The sequence below is a fragment of the Necator americanus genome, chromosome II (genome assembly GCF_031761385.1).
Source record: "Necator americanus strain Aroian chromosome II, whole genome shotgun sequence".
Classification (NCBI taxonomy): domain Eukaryota; kingdom Metazoa; phylum Nematoda; class Chromadorea; order Rhabditida; family Ancylostomatidae; genus Necator; species Necator americanus.
This window is the reverse complement of record NC_087372.1, coordinates 24031429-24057439: the sequence shown is the minus strand read 5'-3', so window position 1 is coordinate 24057439 and position 26011 is coordinate 24031429. Positions and strand designations below refer to the sequence as shown.

General features: G+C 42.5%; 1 protein-coding gene across 2 annotated transcripts; it reads right to left on the bottom strand.

Moving 5' to 3' along the window:
- On the bottom strand, positions 1 to 21038 carry RB195_019250 (uncharacterized protein; the record flags this gene model as incomplete). Of its 2 annotated transcripts, XM_064187017.1 has the most annotated exons (26): positions 1 to 162; positions 229 to 386; positions 451 to 538; positions 595 to 716; positions 769 to 931; positions 4902 to 5032; positions 5087 to 5198; positions 5262 to 5369; positions 5447 to 5540; positions 7869 to 8008; positions 8062 to 8221; positions 8279 to 8349; positions 9063 to 9181; positions 9796 to 9934; positions 9992 to 10067; positions 10536 to 10634; positions 10697 to 10873; positions 14663 to 14824; positions 15274 to 15451; positions 16054 to 16149; positions 16805 to 16885; positions 20126 to 20253; positions 20306 to 20474; positions 20527 to 20650; positions 20718 to 20867; positions 20934 to 21038. In XM_064187017.1, 26 exons carry the CDS (start codon positions 21036 to 21038, stop codon positions 1 to 3), a joined length of 3312 nt encoding a protein of 1103 aa, XP_064042897.1. The 2 variants fall into 2 exon arrangements, with proteins under 2 accessions (XP_064042897.1, XP_064042898.1); XM_064187016.1 differs by lacking the exon at positions 14663 to 14824.
- Positions 21039 to 26011: the final 4973 nt, after the last annotated feature.

Here is a 26011-nt window from a genome sequence, read left to right as displayed (position 1 = left end):
TTAGTGGGAAAAACTCAACAATAATGAAAGAAACTTGTACGGCTCTACAGTAGGAATATAATCATTAACAGAAATCTCTTTCGATAGAGGAGTGACACCCGCAAGATTTGTCTCCTGAACTTTCGCAACATTCAAGGCGCGTAAATAGGAGACGAGCCATTTCTGAAATGGGAGAGTACCACAAAACTTTGAGTATTCGCGAGCTGCTGAGAAGAACAAAGTGCTCACCTGTAAATCACCTGAGCAAAAAGCAGCAGAGTCTGTGCGACAAACAACACCACTGTTGTAGATGCTGAGAAGTTGTTTTCCATTTCCAACAGCGCGAATTGTAAGCAGATGTAGATTGCACGGAAGAGCGCTCCGCAGTCGAAGTGACGGTATTCGGCCTATGAGCACAGTGTTTATTCGGGCCTTGGGAAGCAAATGAGAGATTCTACACCACAGACAAACTTGAACTCATAGTCACGACAGGAGGATATAGTATACCCTGCACGGCGAGGTGTCCATCAAGAGTATGATAGGTGGAGTACTCATCCCTCTGGAAAAAACGCAAGGAGGTTCTCACTTCTGATGCATATACGTGTGTACACAGACCTCAGGTGTCTTTACTTTTTCAATAAGAAGAGAAAATCGCATTTCAACGGGTAAAATATCGGTAGGTAGCGAATCAGGGCCCGTTCCCAGTCCTTTTCCATCGTCCTGATTCAGCATGCGATCTAAAATAGGAGTCTTAGAGAGTAGGTTCTTGCTTTAGAACGTGAACATTACCTAGAATAACGTCTGCTCCTTGTTGAGTGTTTGGTGAAACCCCGTGTGCCAAATTGCTAGCAATCGTGATTCTTTTGGACTGATCATCGAGAACTGCTGCACTAGGCATGGGATAGAAGTTTGCAGGAGCGCTGAGTTTATCGTAGCGTTGTCGACGCATGAGCTAAACAGACAGTGCGGTCAAAATTACACCATTTACAGCCTCACTGATCATCGATTGCTAATTTCTGCTCTGTTGGAGTGGAACAATTACACCGTCCGACTGAAGAAATCAATCCAGATGTCCGAGTACTATTTAGTACGCTTAACTATACGGTATATGTCATGGATTTTTAGATTTTCTATGACGAAAAGCTTGAAGTGACGTTTCGTAGCGGGTGAAAGGTGAGGATTAGAAAGAAATGTTTTGAATGATAACTTTGGAAATTTCTTCCAAATTCGCTCGCACTTCGTACGCGCACCAGAAGTAGTTTTTATGGGTTTGCCATGTCGCGTCGACATTTAAAGGCATCACCTCACGAATCTGAGGTGGTACGGATTTCAGGTGGAGTATTTGTATACGGGATAGTAGATTATGGAGAGGACGGTGATCCTGTCCATTTCTTCCTAATTGCCGTAAAAAGCAACCCGGAAGATACACACTATACATCCGTACCATCTCAGATTCGTGGGGTGATGCCTTTAATCGAGGATACGAAAACGGCAGTGAGGAGTGGGAAGTGAATGTTCTCCGTGTGATTTTGCAAACTCCACTTTGCGCAATGCCCGTCAAGTTCAATAATTGCCAGCAAATTCTCTTTCCTTGCCGCATTTGAAGATGAAGGGAAGACTGTTTTAGTTCACCATACCACGAAATTGACGATGTTGGGATCTTAAAAAATAAAAATTATGTAGTTGGTGTTCTGGACCGTGCCACTTTGAGCGCAGGCGCTTATGCAATCGCTCCAGACACAAGGACTATTTGACTCAAATATATCATAGTGACATTCGCTATTTGAAGACTATCCGCGACAGTCCATATCAGTCTTCCGCGAAAGATGCGCTTTTGCGGTAACCCTACAACGACTGAAAATATGATGTAATAGGTGAACTTGAAAGTTCTGAGTTTCTTCGCTTTATTTCGAGGATGAAGTTGACATAGTTAGGACTAACCGATTTAGACCAAATATGCGCCGTTTTGTTCGAAATCTTCTGCCCGTTTTGATGGCAATTTCATAATTCAGGACCTGAAGAAGTCCTCGTCCTTAGTGAAAAGAAGCTGGACCACCTCATTTTCACAACCCTCTTTTGCGGCCAGTTTTGTAGCATCAAGAAAATTTTGCAAATGCTTGAAAAGGTGTGGTGCCAGGTGTGGAGTACACGGCGAGTGCGGTAGAAGCATTCAAGCGCTTAGAGTTTCTGACGCGTCGTTAAAGATCCGTGCGGCCTCAGCTTATCTTGATTGAACAGAACACCTTTCCTAATGGCTGATTCTGGTCAGTTCTTGTGGATGGTCTGCTTCATTCTGGTCGGCTGCTGTCGGTAGAGGTCTGAATTGAGTGTTTGGACCGATGGGAGAAGCTCATAGTGGATGATTCCGTTTTAATCCTACCAAACACACAGGAAAACCTTTTTGATCGTTAATCTGGGCTTTGCGATCTTTTAGGTCGGTACACCGCAATTGGACCACGATCTTCTTCGGTATTCGTGCTCGTAATGTCGTCTTGAAATCGCCGTAAAGTATGACCCGATTCCTTATGTTTACATCGTCGGGTACAGCTCACTAAAGACATCTAGCGGATACTCTTGGGACTTTTTACTTCACCTAGCATGATGTTCTATGTGCGTATGCATTCCTTAACTCTCTTTCCAATAGACCGATTTTGCCACGCGTTGCATACAGACACTTTGGGGCAGAGCACAGACCGTAGGATGCCAGCTGGTTGCGAGTACTTGTCCACTAATGGATCTTGTCGATCTAATTTGTTTCCGCTCACTTTCGATTTAGACGCACTAGAAGCTTGCTGACTAGTGCTTTAGCACATATTAGGTACGAACATAGGAGTCATGTTAACAGAAACTCTGAAATTTATAGACCTGCTGTTTTTATGCTGTTCTCTTCCACACTTAATGAAACCTTTCTGTTTGGGTTCTAACTCAGGTGATTACGAACATGGTCACCCACTTCAGGAGAAAACATCCAATCCAACCCATCTATTGATTTTTACGTTTTTTTTTCAGCGTGAGCCTTTCCAACTGCGGTTCTAAAATATACCGATTGCGAATACTAGCCGGTATTCTCGGCTTCTATCGAGACAATCTCTCAGAAATAACTTTCCGATCTACTACATGTTTTGTGTAAGAGCAAGGGGTTGACAAAGATCACTGTCGGATGCAGAAATGCTCAGCATAGGCTAGACATTTTTCTGAAATAATTGTCATGTTTCTGATCTAAATTGCAGTCGTAATCGTAGTATGAAAACCCTTGCTTGAACGGAGCCTGAAAGGAGGGTGCATAAACATCAATATAATGATCTCAATGTTAAGGGTGACTATCACAGTGTGATTACGTGAATGCTGTACCCTTGCCTCATCACGTGTACGCTAATGCTCCCTTGCATAGAATGCTATTCGTTATTGTGTTGTACGTGGATGACGATTGTGACATGTTGAACAAGCGCCAGGTTTCCCAAGATGCAGTCACTTCTCTAGACACGGGGATTGCTCTGCAATCTCTAGACAGAGAAAGCAGGGTGTGTCCTTATCACTGCCGCGCTTCCTTGCTCCGTGCCCCAGCTTTTGCCGTCAGTCCCTTATTGCGGCGTGGAAGACAAAAGGTGACTACCCAATAGAAGTCGCCTCTTTTTGCAGTTATACCCTGGTCCAGCTGTATGAGACCGACAGCTGCTGCTTAGTCTAGTTTAGTGAACTGTGGTGCTATCTGGCACTGGAGAGAACGTCAAAAGTTGTTGCTAAGGTTGACAGTGAAAGGGGTAGTATGGATAATAGGTACTACATAAATGCAGGACAGGTTGAAAAATAGTACCTTCTCCGTTCGCAGTAGCAGTGTCATGCGTTGTTACATGGACTACACACAGAAGAGGTCAGTTCTCTTCAAGGCATGGTTTTTTGTGAAGAGCTCTCCACGTGAAGTATTACCCTTCTCCAAGCAAACGATTGCTGTATCCTTCGCAGAAGTACTTTATGATTGATGAAAAAATTAAAATTGAAGAATTAAAATAAAAGATTGATGAAAAAATTAATTGAACTTTAAATGATGGAATGATAACATATTAAATACATATACAGTTAGTCAACAGGTTTGCAAAGCAAACTGTCTACTCCAGGAAATATTCTTCCCTCTCTGAAATCTCTTTTCATCTTTTATTTTGGAAATTGGCTCAAAAAAATCTTTTATTTGTATGTACAATGGCAACCATCGTGCAAAACTGTCAGGAGTAGGTTGGTCAGAGGGTCTAATCGACTACAAAGTTGGACGGGGCTGTGATTGCAATGGAGCTTGCCGAAATAAGGAGTCAACGGCAAAATCTGATGAACGGAGCATGTAAACAAAGCAGTGAAACTCCAGTGTGCGCGTTCCATCACAAGCCTTCACAGACACCAATGGAGCACTGCCTGTGGTTAGAATTCCATGGGTTCGTAAAGGTACAGAAGTAAAGAAATATTCGGTTTATGCTATCCAGCCGGAACGCATGCATCCGAGTGAACTATTAGGGAGCCAAAATAACTATCTTGGAGACAATTTAAAAACAGTCATGAAGTTGCAATTACTCCATGATCAGTTTATCATCCATATTTTCAAGCGGGAAATGCCAAAATAGACGTTTCTCGTGGTGTTCTGTGGCACGGTTTGAGGAAAAAACGAAGATTCCTATATACTGAATGGTATCAAATTACGGTGATATCAATGAAATGTAAGAAAGAACCAAGTTTATTGTGTAATTGTGCGATTACTATTTTGTAGTCGGATTCGTAGCAAAATTGTTTCTGGCTTTCACCCGCGCCTTCATTACTGGTGGTCGCCTCCGCTGCGGCCATTGTGGGCCAGGCCTACATAGTACGTTCATCTGCGACTGCACAGTGCGTCTAATGGAAAGGACACTCGAAAATTTTTTTTAAAATGATTGCTCCACCTGCATTCCTGCGCTGTCTGCGTAGAACATTGGGTTCTGCAGGTCCGTGACGAATCTTATCAGCATCTCAGTATTCGTAGTTCCCCTAATATCCACTCTTAGAAATAAATGCACCTGCTGTCCAAAAGAACCTGTAAGGTAAAGTATGTGCAATTAAAGTTATTAAAGGAAATCTTTCTTCTTACCTTCGACATTTTTTATTGTTATTTTTTCGTAGATATTTTGAAGGAATAAGTGTGCATTTTGTTGAATAAGTCCTTTCGTAATGAAGCGCGGCGTATTGCCAGTAGCATGAGGCTGCAAGTGAATAGAAATTCTTTTTGTTGCTCAAAATGTGTATTGTTTGAAACGCATTATTACCTTTGAAGGTTGTTGCACCCTCATCAGATATGCTCCACCAAACGCTGACTCATATTTGTGGAACTCTGTCCTGACCTGGGTTCTCCCTGTAGCTGTCGTACTGACGTGCTAGATGAACGAGCTAAGAGCTGCCGAACTGATAGCAACACTTATGTCCGAAGAAATACAAACAAATGTATACTCACGGTCAACAATCCAGTTCTTTCATCATGCGATGTTTTTAATTGCTTATTCTTCAGCATGAAGTCTTTGGATGTTATCACTTTCAGTTGGAAGACCCTAGGAAGGAATTGTTCTCGGAAGTCAATTTATCCGCTTTGAATTCACAATCGCAGACCCTTACGAACTATCCGCGTCCCTTCAACTCTGGTGAGAACTCTGGTGCGATCATGTTTAACCCATTGACGACCGTGCGCTCTTTGCGCGTCTGGCAACTTTTCCAATATGCCCCGGGCATGCCCCACCGGCGGGTCACGCGGTCCCACGAGACCCACTTTGGATTGATTCTCTAATTTTGAATTTTTTGTAGATAATAATGGATTCGAGTTTTTCCAATAATTCTGATCTGGATGAGAGTTTCGGAATTGTTGTTAGACTCTGATGCTGAAGATAGTGATGGCGAGATAGACAGGCAGACGCTCTAATTCTTTGTCCAAAAAATGATTCTGACTCCGATTCTAGTTCAATAAGTACAATTAGCAGTGATAATGATAAGCAGGGATGGACAAGCGATGCTGAAGCTGACAACAGATGAAACTTTTTGGATCACCGCGGGTAAGATAATACAGTATTGATGTGCTCCGCACCAGTTTACTTCTTTGAATTGTTTCTAAATGACAATTTCTTTCTAAATGCTCTCATGAATCTAATAGAGACAGGAACAAATCGATGCAGAAAAGCTAGAGATCCCAAATTCATAGAAAGTAATAAGAAAGAATTGAAAAAGTTCATACCGCTCCGCATGGGACTTGTGAAAATGCCTAACCTACGCGATTACTGGAGTATGCGTCCTGGTATAGGAGGCCATTCAATCACTGGGAGGATAATGTCCAGAAGCCGTTTTGAGCAACTGCTACGTTCTCTGCATTTCTGTGACAATTTTGTTTTTTGTGATTTTTGTTTTTACTCACGTTACCGTTAGAAATAAATAATTCCCGGACCATTATGCATGCAGTTTTGTTAGAATACAAAATATCTGACAAATTCTTTAAAACTTTGACAATTTTAAAACACGTCCCACGCGGCTCAAAAAGCGTGGCCCTCCGCGGCCGTCAATGGGTTAATCATGGTCCTAAGCTCAACGTTCAACGCTTTCCACAACGAGATAGCGCTGGAGGTAGAGACCTCGTTGTGGAAAGCGTCATCCTCATCAATTTCATGATTTAGTGCCTTCAAGTCGGAACACTGATGCAGGGCTACAGCTACAGCTAAAGCGATCTGTTTCTTCGATTAAAGCTTGAAGACACTTTCAAGTGTTTTTGTGCGTGTTGAGTAAATTCGCAGAAGTGCTGCTGAGCTTGCAGCCTCCGTTGCATACGTGAGTCTCAGAAGAATTGTTGTGTCCGACAGATGAGGACAAAGGCTGTGATCTAACAGTTAGTCTATCGTCAACTTGCACTATCTCCTTTCCAATTTGAACGGTAAGGACGCGCTGAAAGGGTCGTACGGTGTATCGATGGTAAGAACTGGGTAACTTCTCTACATTCGACGCGTGCATCTTCTGACCGACTAACAATTAGAGAGACTAGAGCTAACATTTTTGCATTCTCTTCTTCTCTATCTAGTGTTTTCTCACAGTCGACGATAGTTAGGGCGAAGTGCAGGAAGTTTTAGCGCCGAACCCCCATGAATCTCCCCACGGTTTAGATGTGGTCCATGCAACCGAAACCTTTCTTATATCGTTAGCATAAAATCCGGTGTATCCTCTAGACAAATGTAGACTTTTTGCTGGCTCAAGCGACTACTCTACCCATGTTATTTTATTCTGATGGATTACAGATAATTCTTAAGGTTGCACTTCTTCCAGTGTTCTTAATATTTGCGTTAGAGCGGTTTGTACAAAGTGCTCAACGAACATACCGAGCAGTATTTTGAAAGGTTCTCTCAGTTTTTTTAATAGTTAAGAACAAAGAAAAAAGAATAAGAAAGATGCATGAGGAATTCCAATGGTTTCGAGTCTTCTTCTTTTGAAAATGGTATGTCACCTGCAGTGATAGAATAACATGTGGAAAGTGATCGCTTAACCGCTTAAAAAGACAGCCGATATAAATCAGGACCAGGGAGCTAACCCAAATTTTCATGATTCTAATTGGGATCTGTATTTCGGACTGAAGAATCAAAGCTACTTCTTCGGTCGAGATGGTCAGGAGTCGTACTTTCGGGCTTTGAAACCTACGAACAGCTTATTTCCCCCTTATTTTGTCAATATCAGCCTACCTATTGTGCGCTGGAATTAAAACCGCTTTTGCTGTTTTTTTGTTAAACTGTTGTTTCTATTGACTTCAACCGAAGATAAAATAAATTTTACAGCAGTGAAGGGGAAAATAGCAACAATTTGATCCTGGGCCTATTCTGGTGCTGAACAAAATCCAAGAATACGACACGCACTTGGGCAAAACTTTGGTGAAGTGTTCATAGAAATCCTTGTGCGTGAAGACATTAACAACACTTGTAGACTTGTGCTCAACGTTAGTCCTGAGGGTGAACGACGACGTTGAAAGTGCCCTCAGGTGGCATCGAAAGCAAAGCTTAAAGAGGTAATCGAACAGCACATGGTGTTCGTTTAAAGGCGAGAACTCACGAGGAACTCATCCTTGGAAATTTCACCATGATGAATAAACGGTTCAATTTGTGCTGCCACATCGCCCTCATCGTTCTTGAGAGCGACATGCACTGAGTCGACTCGGAGCGTTACCACATCTTCCACGTTGTAGGGAAGCGAATTGAAGACGTTGATTGTTCTGAATATTCATCAGTGACAAAGACTGTTTGGTTTCCACAGCCTCTTAAAAACTAACACTGTGCCAACTTCACTGGTTTTTATGAGTGCTATTGTCTCCGTTTCTGTGTGGTTTCCGGAATATTCCAACTAAAAAAACCCACAGAACTAAACACAATCAAACAGTAGACAGCAACAAATAAAGATTTCAAATGAGCCAATCTCGTGGTAAAATGACCCCACGCTTTCATTTTAGTTATGTCCTTACTAGTAAGGGAATTTACCAGTTCATTTAGATAGGCAACTAGGAACTTGCTCTAAAGAAAGTAAACCACGAAACTGACGCAGTACGGTTCTGTAAAACCAGTTGCAACGCGCCATACTTGTGCACGCGCGAGAAACCAATGAGGTCTCCTTACCAGCCTAATCAAGTGAAAGAAAAGGCTGCTGAGGTGACCGGAGCGTGTACAAGTGGTAGCGTTCTGACTTTCCTCGTAGTAACTAGCAATGGTGGTGTCGACGCCGCTTTTTACGACGATTATGGGAGGATAAGCGGAACACACTCGTTTCCGTAATCTATAACAAGGACTCTACCGTCAATTCGACACGCTGCCTTCAAATATAACCTATGAAGAAGCGCCTAAGGATGTCTTAATCTCCTGTCCTTAGCTGCTCACCATGCCGCTGTTGGGATGTTGAGAAGTCTCATTTGTTCCGAGTAATTGCAGCAGCCGACGATACTTTCACGAAAAAGTCCGCTTCATAGTTAACTCCATAGTCCACAAACTCTCATGTTTTATCAAGGAATTAAGAACACTCGGTAACCCTACTAACCATGTTTGATGTATAAAAGTGAGGCATACCGTGTAAACTTTACTTCCTGCAAGAAATCCGGCTGCTGCTTCAAAAGCAGCCCGGGCGAAATTGCTGGCGTTGTGAAGCAGTGCCGAATAGTCCGCCATCACATGTTTTCTGCTTGTGCCTGGAATTCGCACACAACTGAGATCTACGCAATCAACAAAGAAACGCTTCTAGTTACTCTGATTCTACCGGAAACGAAGTGTTGCCCACTGTTCTAAAACTCCTATCAGTTCTACCGATCCCTTCATTAATCCTACTCATTGATTGGTGGACTTTCTACAAGTAACGAGTTTGCGCGAAGGTAGCATCATTCTTAAATTTTGATACAGTGCTTAAGAGTATTCACAGTTTTAGTACAGCGCCTAATTGCGTAACAACTTCCTTAAGTGACAAACCGAAAGCAACAAAATTCTCTTGCGCCCAAAAGTCCGCACTTAGTCTGGTATACGCTGTACATCAACCTGGTATACACTGTACATCTTCCTGAAATTACATCAGCTGAAGATGAGCGAAACTCAAATGTTTTAAATAATTCGCTTTAAACACATTCTAGATTTCTTTCCAAAAATCATTAATCTATAGAGGAAAATCAACCAGAAATTAACCAAACACAAACGGGGCTGCTAATAATGAAATCTGTTTTTTAAGATTGATAATATCAATTCTAAGATAGTCAAGATTGAAGTGAACTTGCCTTTCAAAGAGAAAAAAGAAAAGAAAAAAACTTTGCGGCACCTGTTATGGCATCGTGATGTTGGATAAGGTTCAGGATTCGACGGGCACTTCGCAACTTGTTTTTCACTTCTTTCCGCAAACTGACATTCATTTTGCTTTCTGCTTGAGCAGCAATTATATCGGCAGCACGGATAATGTTCTGAGGAATCCCGCAGTCTTGTTATTTGTAGCTACATGGACGTTCCCGCTCACTTACGTGCACAGATCTTTCTCTTTTCTTTATGAAAGGTCTCGTACTAAAGTATCCGGTCCAGATGTCGCCCATCGCACATCTGAAATTTGCGGCATATCAAAGGCTAAATGGTAGGGAATTAATGCAGTGACAAAGCTACCAAAGTCCCCTCCACCGTAACCATGAGCCGTACTCCGTTAAATTACAAGATAATCTAAAGGCAGCATGTGCGTAAAATGGTGCACCAGAATCAGATTGGAATTAATGGGGCGAATGTAGCACGAGAGCAAATGGCGCCGGTGCGACCAAACAGCTGATGGTTTGAAACCTTCCCATGTCAAGAGAGTCCTTCATTCCCTTTATGTAAACGAGATTTTTTGCATGACCTGGGCCTTACAAGTCGAGTATGGCATAAACTTCGAACGATCCTGAATTAAACTCGAAGGTGTCGTGAACCTACGATCTACGAGCATGAGAGCGTTGAAGCTGAATTTTCCATCAATTATTTGCAAAGTGCTTTCTTCCTGCTTCCTCCATTTATTGCATATCCACACTTCTAGAGACTCACTTGTAAGGAAAAAAGTCGCCCGATAGAGTGACAGGCTTCTTCCCATTGTCAGCATACCATTTCTCTAACGCATCAAAGTAATCCGAGAATGTACCAAATCTAAAAAAAGGTCGCATAGGTACAACTGGAAACCTTTGTGCCCTTGTGCCGTAATCGTGTACCTGATTTCGGCAAGTTCGTTCCTGTTAATTTCCTCGAACAGTGGCAGGAAGTTGTCGTGTTGTTGATGCCATTCCTCAATCATGTTGTAACGGAAATCATCGCCATGCACCATTAGCAGCACATTGGATTCGTACATTTGAGCCATTTCATGTAGTTGCGAAACTAGAGCACGGGCTCTAAAATACGAAAACTATGAAAGGGTTTGGAGCTAGTTTTTCTTCTGAAGTTAGATTGCAAAATTCAATTCTGGCAAAGCAATAGAGTATAGCAGTTGTACGGCGGTTGTAGCGCAGTCGGTTAGAGGTTCCCCTGTCTACACGATCGATCGGAGGTTCGAATCCACCCTAGTGCTCACCAATCCCTTTATCCCTCCGGGGTCGATAAATTCTTACCAAACCTGTCTGCGAGGTTAAAAACACTGACTTGACACATCGGCAAGCCACCGCAAGTCATTGTATAGGCCAGTTACACGTGTGTAAACCTCAAACGACTCCGAATTGAAGTGAACGTGGGGGCGGATCCCAAGCGGATTGATTAACGCCAGACACTTTATCCTTTATCCTTTATATTATATTATATTAGTTGGACGTTCTATGCTTATAATATTTCTTTCTCTTCTATTTCTTTTTTTTTCCTTAATCAAGGGAAAACCCTTGTTTTGGAATGTTGTTGCTAGTAAAGGAAGCTCAAGAATTTCCTCTGCTACAAATATGAACATACTTCGCACCAGAATGACACTTTCATTTCAGTCACTTTTTTTTCCACTGGAAGAACTTCCTAATCAGCTCTAAACTTCGGTGAGGCGAGGAAGAAACTCATTCATGCAGACCACTCCAGACAGAATAAGTCTCGCAGATCGTCTACACAAACCCTGAACAAGAGCTCAATCTGTAGCACGAAATTTCATCCTCCAGAGTGGTTACGAGCCTTACAAGGCCCATTATCTGTTAGTGGGACGAACTTAGGAGAACCGGCAGGACCTATAAGTTGATCTTCGCATTCTTTTCGTCTAACACCAGACCGTCTTTCCTTTGGGAGTCTCACTAGCCCATACTTTAGAGAGATAGTGATCTTGTGAACGCAACGTTTCCTTGATGATTTACTGCTCGGAAACAGCAACAGGCGGTGAACCTGATGCATTCAAAAGGTGAAGATATTTTCTTCAGGTAGACCACCTGCTCCGATTTCGGTTCGCCTTTCACCTTGAGAAGGGTTTGTCCTTTGTGAAGACAGTAGTTGTGGAATTACAGGCTTCGTGAAACTCTAGAGCTCTAGAGCAAGTCATTTTACCGGGACGGACTCGTTCATCGACTATACAGCAGAAGTAGTTAAAGGATAAAAGATAAAGTGTCCGGCGTTAATCAAACCGCTTGGGATGCCCCTCGCTCCCCCACGTCCACTTCAACTCAGAATCATTGAGTTGAAGGGCGCATTGCCTCCAGAAACATGGCTAACCGCATTGCTCAGTCCAGTGGGTACCCAGCAAAGGTCTCTCATTCAAATCGGAGCCATGCAAGTGAGCGGCGGTGCCACAGGGTAGAACAAGCAGCAAAGATTCCTTTCTGCCTTCCTTTTATTTCGGATGACATGAGCAATGCAGTGCGAGCAAGCTTACGAAAGGCAGGTCTGCAAGACTCCGTCAGAGTAGTGGACATACCACCTGTAAACCTGAAGCAGCAGCTAGTCCGCAATAGCGCATATGACAGACTTTGTGAGACACCGAATTGCATCGTTTGTCCAAACGGGAGGCAGAGTGATTGCATGGTATCGGGGGTTATCTATCTAATCACCTGTCAGTTATGTGGGGCTGAGTACATTGGCGAAACAGGAAGATCACTATGTATCCGCGTCAAGGAGCACCTAGACGGGCTCGCAAAATCAAAAACATCATCCCCTTTAGGTGCTCATCGCAGACAATGTCATGACAACACCCCTTTCAAGATAGCTGTCACTGTCTTGGCACGCGAATCAGAAGTTCTAGCGCGAAAAACATTGGAAGCGTTTTATATCACGGCCAAAAGTCCTATCATGAATCGTAAAGAAGAATGCATCGCTGTGACCAACGAGCTGGCGCCATATCAGGACCTTTGCGGGTTTTGACCTACGGGGTCAGAGGCGGGGGCATCGTTACTAGTTAATACTAGCGGCGCAGCTCTCACAACTGGTGGTCCGCTAACATCACGATTTCGTGGCTATCAAGGTGAGCGCTGGTCTGCTTTTCTGACGTTGCGTTTAAATAATCTGTTTGCTAAATCATATCTTGTGGGATGACGAGGCGTTTGAGAGAGTAGATTACACGTATCTTTGATTTTTCCAGGCTCTGAAGAAGGCGACGACGCCGAAACGTTAGCCAGAATAAAGATCAATAACAGTCTTGGTTCAGCTTAAGAAAGTAGTACACAATCAAACTCTACGATGCCAAGATTCAAAGAAGGTCGAACTTGGAACTTACTCAACTCAGAATCGTTTGAGGTTGCGAACGTGTAAATGGCCTATGCAATGACTTGCAAGCTTAGGTTTTCATCCTCGCAGACAAGTCTGGTACCAATTCATCGACCCCGGAGGTATGAAGGATTTGATGAGCTCTAGAGCGGATTCCAACCTCCGATCGATCGTGCGGGCAGCTGAACCTCTAACCGCTGCACTATACGCGCCCCTCAGAAATAGTTGTAGTCTAATATTGAGAAGGATCCATGAGTTGGGCGATGGGAGATGAACTTCGTTCTTCGGTGCAAGAGCTTTCCATTTTGGAAACAGTAAAGTCCAAGTTCCCAACTTTCGGAACGTTCGACTGCAACCTTTCCGGCGGAAATAAGTCAGGGTATCACGAAACTGACGATACTGGGGTGTGCGTGGGCAAGCATAGAGTTCGGGTTGTAGATTATGACTATGAGGATGGTCCCGCTCAGTTCCCATGCCCGTCCTGAGGAACGGCGTTAGTTCCTGCGAGATACGTTGGAACATACCGTCCCTGGACACACTCCCGTTAGCACTGCTGCCTATTAATTGGTTTTATTTGAATAGGCCGCTGTGGAGACCTCACTGATTTTCGCGTGCGTTTTAACGTACCTTGAAGGGACACCCAGTTTCTCACACCGTTTTTCAAGACGGCTATTAGGAATTGAGCGGGGCCACGCTCATACTCGCAATTTACGCAACGAACTCTAAGTTTGTCCAACATGAATCATACCCCAACCTAATCAATTTTCTGATACGCGGATTTTAATCTTCCGATATGATTGATGAAATGATCTTCCGATGTGATTGGAGAAAAAAGGGCTAAACTTCACAACTACTCTGTTGAACGAGAAATATTTTCTCACGCAAAGCGGTTGCATCTATCGCTAGCATCTCATGCCAACCGACCACCAACTCTGCCCTTTGTGTTTTGTTATAGTGTGCCTGCGAGGTTTTTAGATGGAACCTTCATTTGCCTGACAGAATATGCTGAGGTTTCAAGACAAAAGAACATTCGAACTACTATGTGAAGTTCTGCCCTTTGTGTTCCCACTTACAAAGTAGGAATAATTGACTGTTGTAATTTGCAATACAGGAGGAGTCTTGTTCCGCCAATTACTATCTTCTTATGAAAGAGATCGTCACCGATCTTTTTTTCTAATAATGTTTCCGTGCCAACAAACCTCGAGGATGGTACTGAATGGAGTGTGTAACGTGGAGGTCGAATAATGAGAATGACTTTTGACTGATGTGTTCTTCTTTGTGAATGCTAATCGTACAAATGCTTTTTGTAGGTAATGAGGCATCATAGAAGATAGATTCTATAGTCGCGAACATCGAATATCGCAAACTGCAGCGGTTGATGGTGCTAGCAAAGGTCCCGCCTGGATCCTAACCGCTACGCTCCACCGCGATGCTTCGAGCGCACCCGCTTACGCAACTGCACCGTGCTTCACGTCGTTTTGGCGCTACTATATAGTAGGATCAAAACGACATGAAGCACGTACGCAGTTGCGTACGTGGCTTCTCTCGAGCCGCTCTGGTGGAGTGTAGCAGCAGGGAGCGTGGCGAAACCCTTGCTGTCACCATCTACCGCTGCAGTTTGCGACGGTCCCATCTCGGTTCCAATTTTACAATCGCTGTTAGTAGTAGTCGACAATAACCTTGGTCTGCAGCTCAAAAAATCTAACTAAAACTACGTATTACGTGTGCTAGCAGTAGCGTAGCAGTTAATTTACCAGAAACAAGCTTTGTATACCATCTAATATGCTCGAGTGTCCGAGGGTACATCTCCGCGAGAACGTAGCAGTCGTGTCAGGCTGACGTACTATAGTAGGGTCAAAACGAAATGAAGCCCGGTGCGGTTGGCCAGCGCGATCCTAATAATTGCGCACTACCGCGCCGCTTCGAGCAGAGCCGCTTACGCAATTGCACCGTACTTCATTTTGTTTTGCCCGAATATGCGTTCAGCACCGGCTACATATATGACACATGGATCAGCTAGCTAATCCCTAGCTCTAGAACCTAAGCTGAGCGAAAGAACGCCACGTAGGCTTAGTTAGAAGAATCTTGAGAAAGTGATCTAAGTTGTTGCGTAGTATGTCAATAAATTCCTCACTTGGTTGCAACATTTGCCGAAGTGATTGGAACAGGTTTCGTGCCGGGACAACTAAAGTGAGTGATTCTTTTAAAATCGAATTCGCAACATATACCAGGATTTGGTCCGCATGAGTTCAATATATCGTAATGTGTATACGGTAGAACATGCGTGAGCATGCCCGAACTCCCATTGGGATCTGTAAAAAAATCATTTTTGCCAATATTAGTTAGAACCTCAGAACTTTCTAGCATCAATCTACTATTTTTAGGGATCTCTACTCTCTGTTAGATAAACTAGGTTCGGGAAATGTTCGACTACTTGTACGTACAGCATATTGAAAGCAACATAACTGATGGGGAAGAAGAATCTTATGTTAGCTCAAGGACCTTATATATTATTTAAATTCATCACCCCACGAATCCGGAAGATGCAGGGCCGCACAAGGCCCCAGACGACCTCCCTGTAGAAAATAGTGCGCCAGAACGCCTGAAGCCGTATCTTCCGGGCCGTTTTTTACGACAATTAGGAAGAGATGGACGAAATCACCCTCCTTTCCATAATCTACTATCCCTTTTAAGAATACTCCACCTGAAATCCGTACCACCTCAGATTCGTGGAGTGATGCCTTTAACGATGATCTGAAATCAGATAAGTTTGTGCTGAGTATTGCTAGAGGAGAATTTGAAGAGCTTTGTTTCTCTTTTTCTATTTTAACAGAGTGACGGGTTCTACTGCTAATGCTCTCCGTAAAGACCTTTCCGAAACGCAATCCTCGGAAAAATAAGGAAAGTGTTTCACCAAAGTACTGTCGCCATTCGAACGGTATTGCTTTCCTCTTCTGTAGATATCGCTTTACGTCATGGTGGACTCGGTTAATGACAGCGCGTTTGATTCCTAAATCACCGCCACTCACAGTGTTAGGAAGAAATCTGCGAACATATTGATATAAAGCCATTGCAGGCAGCATAAATACATTTAGTGAGACGGTTTATTAGTTGCGAAAACGAAAAGTATCTAGGTATCGATTTGAAAAAGGACTCTCTATAAAATAAGTTTTTTTTTTCTCCTCGTGAGGCTAGGCATGAGGTAATGCTAATACTAACCATGTTCGGCGAGTATAAGAAGTTTGATCACCTCACCTAACTTACAATCTGCTTCCTTATCCTTTCAGGCGGGAAGAAAGTGTTTTTGTTCTCTCCTGCTCCCTCACCCTCCCTCTCCCTTTCTCTCCGTCTATCTTTTGTCTTCTACTCATCACATACGTTTTCACACGTACAGTCGTCGTCGTTGAACGTGCCATGGTAACGTGCCAAGTCAGATTATCAGTGTGGAACGAATGATTGTCCCATCGGCGGGGCTTTGACAGTGCACGCCTCCACGAAGGCCGTAACGCTTCGCGCCGACAGCAAACTCGACGCTAACCACACAATATTTTATGCGACAACACGATTTTTTTTCCAAAATTATTGAAGATATTTTTTCGAAGATATTATTGAACAAAAATGTAGTGGAAAAATGGAAAAAACAAAAGGTGGAAAAAGTAAAGGACCTGCTTGAGTGAATATGTATGGAACTGAATTGCTGTATCCGAACGGATCATTTGACCATACTACTGTGTGTTTGACATCATCTGAAAGCAATCTTATTTTCTGTTGTTTCTACTGAAACTATGGATCACCGACTTTTGTTTGTAAAGAAACCTTGAATCACTAAGAGAGAAACACCATGATTGCTCCTTAGTTGAAAAGTTCGACTTTTTTCACGAGGTTGTTAAATAAATTTATTGGCTAACGTTTCGGCAATATCGCCTTCTTCAGGATTTCAGGTGGGATATTTTTATACGGAATAGTAAATTATGGAGCGGGGGTGATTCCGTTCATTTCTTTCTAATTGCCATAAAAAAAACAGCCCGGAAGATGCAGCGCGTGCACAAGGCATGCGCGCTCCAATCGAACTTCTTGTAGAAAATAGCGCGCCGGAACGCCCGAAGCCGTATGTTCCGGGCCGTTTTTTACGGCAATTAAGCAGAAATGAACGGGATCACCCCTCCTCTCCATAGTCTCCCATCCCGTATACGAATACTCCACCTGAAATCCGTACCACCTCAGATTCGTGGGATGATGCCTTTAAATTGTAGATAGAATCGCCCATTTCAGGCTTTGAAGAAGGTGATATTGCCGAAACGTTAGCCAATAAATTTATTTAACAACTTCGTGCTCTTTAGTTGATGAATCTCTCGGTCAACTTATTCGAACAGGAAGCTCTTCAACTCCATTATTTACCCAGGTTCAAAAATTAGCATGTATTGAATAGCTTGAATGCACGTTCACGTCCCAGTTTTTCCCCAGATGAGGTTTGCCGAAGCACTAACGAATAGCGTGAGAATGATAAAGACAGCGTAAACAAGATCTCGGTCGTTAACGGGTGCTGCATAGAACTTATTGATCTTGTGACCGTCCCTGCGCAAACTATGCGTCGTTTTGCGTTCACTTATGTTATGGTTCCATGTTAGCACCAGAACCCTTCTTGTGAGGATGCGTCAACTGGTTGTAGTGACTCGTTAAATGAATATTCATGCTTGATTCTGAGCTGTAGGCCAAGATTGTCATTGATCCTTCATTGGTCCTTTAGACGGAGCATGCAAAACCAAAGCCGTAAGTAATTAATCCTCTCAAGTGGCTCATCATTCTGCGGACGTTCAAACGGTTAACGTGATCAAAGAATGGAAGGAATGTGTTTGCTTTATGAAACCCATGGTGTTATCGCATTCATCAGAGGAGCTGTAAATAAGGATTGATAACAACTCTGGCGTACAGCCCAAGCAACCTAATCAAAGCTCAGAAAATGGCATGCTAAGGTTCAACGACAGCCGAACATGAGAATGAGTGAGAGTTTACATCTTTTTATCAAGTACGTAGGTTTCTCACCCTGCAGTAAAAAAGACAGAAGTGACTTGGATATACCATTTCTCACACCACGACTGACAAATGTCGTGCTTGACTATGAAATTTCGCTAAGACCTCCCACAATTAAGCAGTGCTGCCAATATTCAGTTCCAGAGGGTGTAGTTAAGTGTATTTTGTATGATCTAATAAGGCACCGCACCGTTAATCAAACACAATATTATTCTTTTTTTTCTGAATTCGTTTTCTTTCCCTTCAAAAACGGTTGACGGAGAGTGATATTCACGCGGTATGTCATAATATTCGAAATAGATTGTGACGCGCCTCTAAATGATGGACACTGCAAAGATTTTGTTTACTTATTCCGATTGAAGAGTTCCTGATGGATGAGACGAATTGAACCAAGGAAATTTAGCAGTAGAGAAAACGGGAGAAGAGAACGAAAGAAGATGTGCAAAAGATGATAGAAGTCAAGCGTTTATAGCGTTTACATAAAAACGCTTTGACTTCCACACACATGCATAAATGTACATAGACAATAAACACAAAGGAGTTTCCCTCAAAAGAGATTGCTATTGAAAAATGAAGTGACTTTTCAATAAAAATCTATTCATTGGACGTTTTTTGTAAACGTGCAAATGTGTTTGCAAATTTAACATTCTTCAAAATAGGCCTCTCGGGAATCGGCAGAGCACTCGCAGCAGTTTTGCCACTGTTTGAAGGATTTTTTGAAGTCCTGGTTTAATCCACATCGCTCCTCGAATCTGACGTGGTGCGGATTTCTGACCGCCAAAGGCTATACGGGGGTGCAGAAACAGTGCGATCTCGCTCACCCCACCGTAAACAAAAAAACTAAGAAAACTGTAAACTGTAGACTTGCATCACTGTAAACAGACGGCTTCTGAATGCCGCTCCTTACGATGTCCTCTAGTCCACCCTTGTGCCCCGCCCCCGCCTGCGACCCGTCGAAAACCCATTCGGACGTCCCGATAGGCAACTCATTCCATTTCACGACACTTCAATTGAGGACGTCGTAAGGAACTGCATTCCGAAGCCGTCTATTTACAGTGATGCAGAGATAGATGAGCGAGATCTCACGCGTTTTCTCAATCTACGCCCCCGTACGGTCCTTGGCCGTCTGATTCGTTATGTACCTCCAAGATACCTTTAAGACTCGTGTCACTGTCGCTTGAATTTCAGAACTGGACTCAAAACATTGATCTTTCGGAGCCTGCTTAATCTTTGGACACATAAAGAAGTCCGGTTGTGGCAAATCAGAGCTATACGAAGGCTGCGGCAGCTTTGCCACATTTTCCTTCGGCTCCCTGACCGTTTTGATGGGAGCATTGGAGTGACGAAGCCGCAGCGAGTGACAATATCTGGACGGACTCGCGCCACTCTTTTCACGAACCGCTCGGCCGCACTGCTTTGTGAAAAATAGCCCTTGCGGCAGCTATAGACCACGGCACAGTCTTCTTGTGAACGTTCCCCTACGAGGAGGAAAAAAGGACGAGCACAGTTTTGAATTTTAAGCTGTTCTTCTTGGAATACTTTGTGCCACCTAAAACTTGAGCACGGACAGAGTATCATCTCGAAAGCGTCTATCAAGATGCCCATTTTATTCATAAAACTTCCCACCACCACATCCTGCCGATCAGCGCGCGCATAGGTGCGTTTGAGCGACTACAGAAAATCGGACTGCAATCTCATTACTTCTGGAACGTACTCGGTGTAACATAGGGTTTCTTTGATTTTTGACATTTTTTTTATACAACAAAGGAAATATTCTACAGCATTCCGGTCTTGTATTTGGCGCTTGAAATATGCACCACCACCTATGAAATGATTTTTCATGGCCTATATACGCTAACAAAAAAATTGGCTATCAACCTTAAATTGGTCCCATATTTGAGCAATTCAACCGTTTTTACTATATTTCTATCGTTTCCTAATAATTGGTAGCTTACCAAATTCCTCATACAAAAATTGGTGGCCCTCCACGATGTTGTCGACAGTAACGGGATAATACACATTGGCTTCGTCGGTCATCACCCACGATCCAGACGCCAGTTCCAATCGACCAGACTTCACTAATCTGTGTACCCAAGAGTTCCGGTAGCTCACATCGTACAATATTAAGATCTCACCCGCGTACATCATCCTTGACGGAGATGTTCTGTTTGGACCACCATTTTTCGAAAAATATTAACTCTGCCCACATAAAAGTCATATTTCTGTTTGAGGTCATGAAGCGATGCATATTACTCAATATGGAATCTGTATCCTTAGAATATGATTCGAATGTCTGCAGCCAACCTGTCGAAAAACACATCTGGGAACGACTTCTTTGGTTTCTCGGAGATCATACCTGGATCCACATGCGTAAACGGCAGCACGAACACTTTTAGTTTGTCACGGCTGGGAAGTCGTTGTATTTCTGAATCCGGTGGCGATACGCCGTGCGCAATGTGGTCCCGATACACCTCGAATGTCTGGAAAAGACTGACTTCCCTCACCACCCGTAATAGAGTAGTAATGTGTGAAACATCAAACACTGACGTCAATTTCAGATGTCATGTTATTCTGTGGACTAGAACTGCATACTCCATAGGACAAATCTGATGAGAGGTCCATTTCTCCCCTCACGTCCTCCGAATATTCGAATTCAGTTAATGGAACTCTCTTGCTTCTTTGAACCGCAGTTCTGCTCTGGAATACAATTTAATTTAGAAGAAGGCAAGCGTGTGCTCTCAAACTTTCTATTGCTTGAATAACCTGCATATCAATGGTGTAGAAGATAAATGCTGTGCTGACAAGGATCGCCAGCAAAACCAACCAGCTCCACCTTCTTCGACGTACCAGTGCGGACCGAACGAGCATCTATCAAATTAAACGCAAATGAATGGAAAGTGTGAGGCTATGCGAGCTGCAACAAAATACATCAAAAAGGAAAAAGTGCCTTGATCAATCCCTGTGGGGATGCGCCTATTGTTCGATTTTAATTCGGAATTGTTGATTTTGATTCTATGAACACGCGTGCAGCCTGACAATGACTTGGGGCGAGCAGATGTGTCAATTAAGTCCATTTCTTTAACCTAATTCGGCACCAATTTGACGATCCCAGAGGGATGGAATGTTTGGTTGGCACGAGGGCGGTTTCGAACCATCGATCGGTAGTTTAGTCATTGTGGGACCTAGATCGAACCCTGGTCGCGATTTTTTACCACCCTGTCATAACTTTCTCCAGGTGTGCTCATATTTTTTTATAAACTAAACATCCGTTCAGGACCTGTAGCTTATAATCTACTGGATAATTCATTTTTCTGTGATGAAATTCAAACATCCTTCTTCACATTTTATTTTATTTTATTATTATTATTATATTTTAGTTATTTTTATTATTATTATATTTTAGTCTTGCTGATCATTGCATCGGTCTTACCATCGCGTCTCTCTTAGTTATACCTTAAAGGCATTACCCCATGAATCTGAGGTGGTACGGATTTCAGGTGGAGTATTCGTATACGCGACCGTAGATTATGGAGAGAGGGGTGATTCCGCCCATTTCTTCCTAATTGCCGTAAAAAACGGCCCAGAAAATACGGCGTTCTGGCGCACTATTTTCTACAAGGAGTTCGACTGGAGCGCGCCAGCCTTGTGCGGCGCAGCATCTTCCGGGCCGTTTTTTACGGCAATTAGGATGAAATGGACGGAATCACCCCCCTCTCCATAATCTACTCTCCCGTATACGAATGCTCCACCTGAAATCCGTACCACCTCAGATTCGTGGGATGATGCCTTTAAGGTAAAATGGCTATAAGGAACAGAGACTGACAAACATCATATCCATCTGTTACATATTTGGGTCACTGTTGTTTAAACGAGCGACCGAAACAACAAACAAGGTGGTTAACAAGGTCGCATTTGAGTAGTGCACCTGGAAATTTTGCTCTCAATTAAATAATGACTGTCTTCAATTTCTACTTCTATTTGCCTTTATTTTTAGCAGGATTTAATTTGAATCTAATCCTCGTTAGTTCTTATCCAAGTCCATGTTATCCATGGTATTCTAGTTCATGTTCAGTATATTTGAAATTGACTTAAAATATTTGTTTTGCTTACAAAAGCCTCTGCCCTAAAGGTTTGGAGCGAGAATTTGATGTTGATGATGCATTATTTGGATGACTCTGCTCTGTAGAGAAATCATGTTATTTTGCTACTGTTATTTTATTATTCAAACTCCGAAGAAACAATCCAGACTGATTTCTCCTCTACGGAAAGTGATTAACGGTTTGTGAATTGCTTTTGTCACCAAAGTTACATTCATGATCATTTCCAAGTTAACCAACACGTTGTAGAACACTCCTGATTCTACACAGTCAGGTTTTGCTTTTGATTCTACACAGTCAGCATAGTCATCAGTAACGTGTCCGTTGAAATTATGACGTGGTGATCCGTACTTCAAGCTGTATTCTGTTTTTTTTGGCGATCTATGTAACCTCTGCAGAAGCTCTGTAGATGTTGTCTAACATTTTTGAAAGGAAGAAATCTGCAGAAAATCATGGAAAACCCCACAGCAGAAAAATCATGGAAGTTGATGTTTCTGCTGTGGGGTTTCGGAACCTCTTAGTTTTCCATGTCTCGGTACGCGACAAGCGTTCTGTCGGCTTTTTCCTAGTGAGCTCAATGCAGGAAAGCTGCTGAGAAAATTCAAAATGTTCACTTTTGCCTGTATAGAGAATATTAAGCATTGCAACTATCTTCTCTACAGTATCGACGTTTGATCCTTGACGTATCGTTTGTTTACGAAATATTTCTCAGAGTTTCTATAACAATACCAAGACTTGAGGGGGTTTGACAATGACCTAGAAGACGGACCTGAGGCTACGAAAACCGTTGAGGTTGACCAATGCGATAGCCGAGTTCTGCACTAATATCAAATTAAGCCAATTAGGACAAGCGCCTGCCTTTACGTGTTGTTTGTAGATTGCTGTTTATCTGGGATGTATTGTAGCGGTTAGAGGTTCCGCTTCCTGCGCGATCGATCGGAGGTTCGAATCCGCCCTAGTGCTCACCAACCCTTTCATCCCTCTTGGGTCCATAAATTGGTACCAGACCTGTCTGGGAGGATAAAATTGACACATCGGCTAGCTCCACAAGTCATTGTATAGGCCAGTTACGTTCCTGAACCTCAAACGATTCTGAATTGAAGTGAAGGGAAGGCGGTAGCGCATCCCAAGCGGATTGATTAACGCCAGACACCTTATTCTTTGTCCTTTATCCAAATATTTGTTCAGATGTGCTTTCGTTCTAATAGGTTTTGATAGGTAAACCTCAAACGATTCTGAATTGAAGTGAACGTGGGGGCGCATCCCAGGCGGACTAATTAACGACAGAACTCTATCCTTTTATCCTTTATTTATATGGGCCTTTTCTGTAAAGTGCTGAGACGAAGGAAAAGATGAACTGCTCATATTTTTGGATTTCCAAGTTTTGGAAAAATGAAAAACGCCGAAAATTAAGCTGTTATAAAGGACCGATAACTATTTTGACATGCACACATCTTTTAAGCGATGGTATGATGTCGGGAGCGGAATTTTTTTCTAATAATCTGAATTTTCTGATTATTCCAGTAAGATTCAACAATTGAGAACTCATTGAAGAAGAATGAAAGAAAAATGTTCAGTAAAATATTTCTGAAGATCTTGATAATCATGTCGCAAAAAACAACGAAAATATTACTGTACGATAAAGCAGGGTATGAATGCAGAGATCCCAAAAGGTAGAACCAGTACCGTTCGGCGAAATACCAGAAAGAAAGATGACGGCCGTCCTCTCTCCTAGCAACCTTACTCGAGTGTCTTGACGATCTGTGAGTAGAGAAACTCGTGAGCTTCTGACTACTTTCCAACTCCTCCTCACCTCAAGTCGCCCACAAGTTGACCAACCTTCCTCTCTTCGAAGTTCTAATATTAACTCCTTCCTTTTTTTTGCGAACAATCGTCCTATTGCGAGAAGTCTGTTTTTTTACAATCATCCAAGAAATCTGAGGCAAAACAGAATACTTTCAAATCACTTAGATCGACTATCGGATTTCACACTCAAGTTAATACAACTAAAATACATTGCTTTTAAGTGAAGGGGTTTTCGTCTCGACAAGGACTGACTCTGGGACCGATCATCCGCGTTGGGGCCTCGCTTTCATGTAATGAAATTCAGCAAAAAGAGGTTTTATTAACAATGAGACACGAAGTTCTACATATACGTCAAATATAAGACATAGAGAGTCACTTCAAGGAACACGGTAAGCTGTTCAGAAGTCAGAAAAGCAGATGTATTCGCTGTTTCAAATGCAAGAAATAGGAACACTTCCTATGTTCATGAAAAAACAACAAAAAAAGCACTTGTTGCTGGGAAAGCTTTGCAGGCAAGCGCTGGTGTCTCACTAATATGCTTGTATCACGAGTCGCACCACATTGGCGAAAAAAAAAAACTCATATTCTTCATCTATCACGGTGCGTTGAAGATCCTCCATCAGATTATAAAATTATTCTTGCATCGGGGTATTATTTAGGTCTCTTCAGTTCTATGTGATTATTCAACAAGATACATACTCTAACAGAGAAAAATTGACAAATAAACATCTCATGTTATTCTTTAACCCATACTATTATAGCTATTTGTCACTATTATTCTGGTTGAACGTTCAAGCAACTCTATACTGGCATCTCATCTCTATAAGGCTTCGTGTCTGACCTCAAAAATTTGGATAAGATCTGTTTTTATCTCTTTCACAATTTCACGATGGAAAATTATTTGGAGTTTATTCTCAAATTAAAATCCCTATCAGAAAGTACATTAAAATGTTGCCACCATGCTGTACACGACCCTCAGCTTGGCAAAATTCCATCACAATTACCTCCTCTTCTTCCTACTACGCGTTAATTTCGAGCGCCAAAATACTAATCAACTCTTGTAATAAGGCAATACATTTGAACACACGGACGAGGAGCACATGAATATTAGAAAAAATAAAATAAAAGTTCTTGACGAAACGAATAAAAAATATTAGAAAAAAATAAAATGAAAGTTTTTGATGTCGCTTTTCTAAGCTGAGAAAAAAAAACAGTCTGAAATAAAAATTAATGTCAAAAACTCATAATCTCAGGGTGAAATTGGGGCTATATTTAGCCAATAAATAGTTAACACAGGCACCAGCATTAGAAACGCACTGCGATTTAGGAGAATGAGATAACGAGAAGTTAAATATGAAGAAGCGAATTGAACTGGATGAAATTTGGACTTGGACACATTGAGCATGCACTCAAACACGATATGCGCAATCAACTGATAAGTGCAGAGTGGGAACTTTATGCTCATGCGCCTTTTACGGCGCAACCCAGTGATAAGAAGAGGTGGAGAACGTACAAGCACAGTTTCTGTCGAGCAAAGCGACTTTAAAACTTGTATAAATGTATGTATGTAGTCGTCTGAATCACCTCGAAGAAATGATTCAGAGAGGGAAGCAACGGCAAAATCATTCCAGGGAGGCCTATGAAGTGTTTCCGTATTACTGCCACAATTCAATAATGAACCTAGTGAAATTTGCATAGCAACCCCAACGATTGACGTATAGCTCTGCTTTATGACGTGAGGGTGCCTCCATCACGCTGCTTATCAGCGGTGATGGTAGTTCACGAGTAGAGCTGGATATAGGTTCGTTAATTTGAAAAAAACAGAATAGGCAAGGAAAAACGAGAGTAATGAGGAGGGAGGGTTGCTTGAAAGTTTATTCATTCCATCTCATTTCTCAGGTGGGTATTTCTAAAATTTTCGAAGGCTTCTCCAGTGTG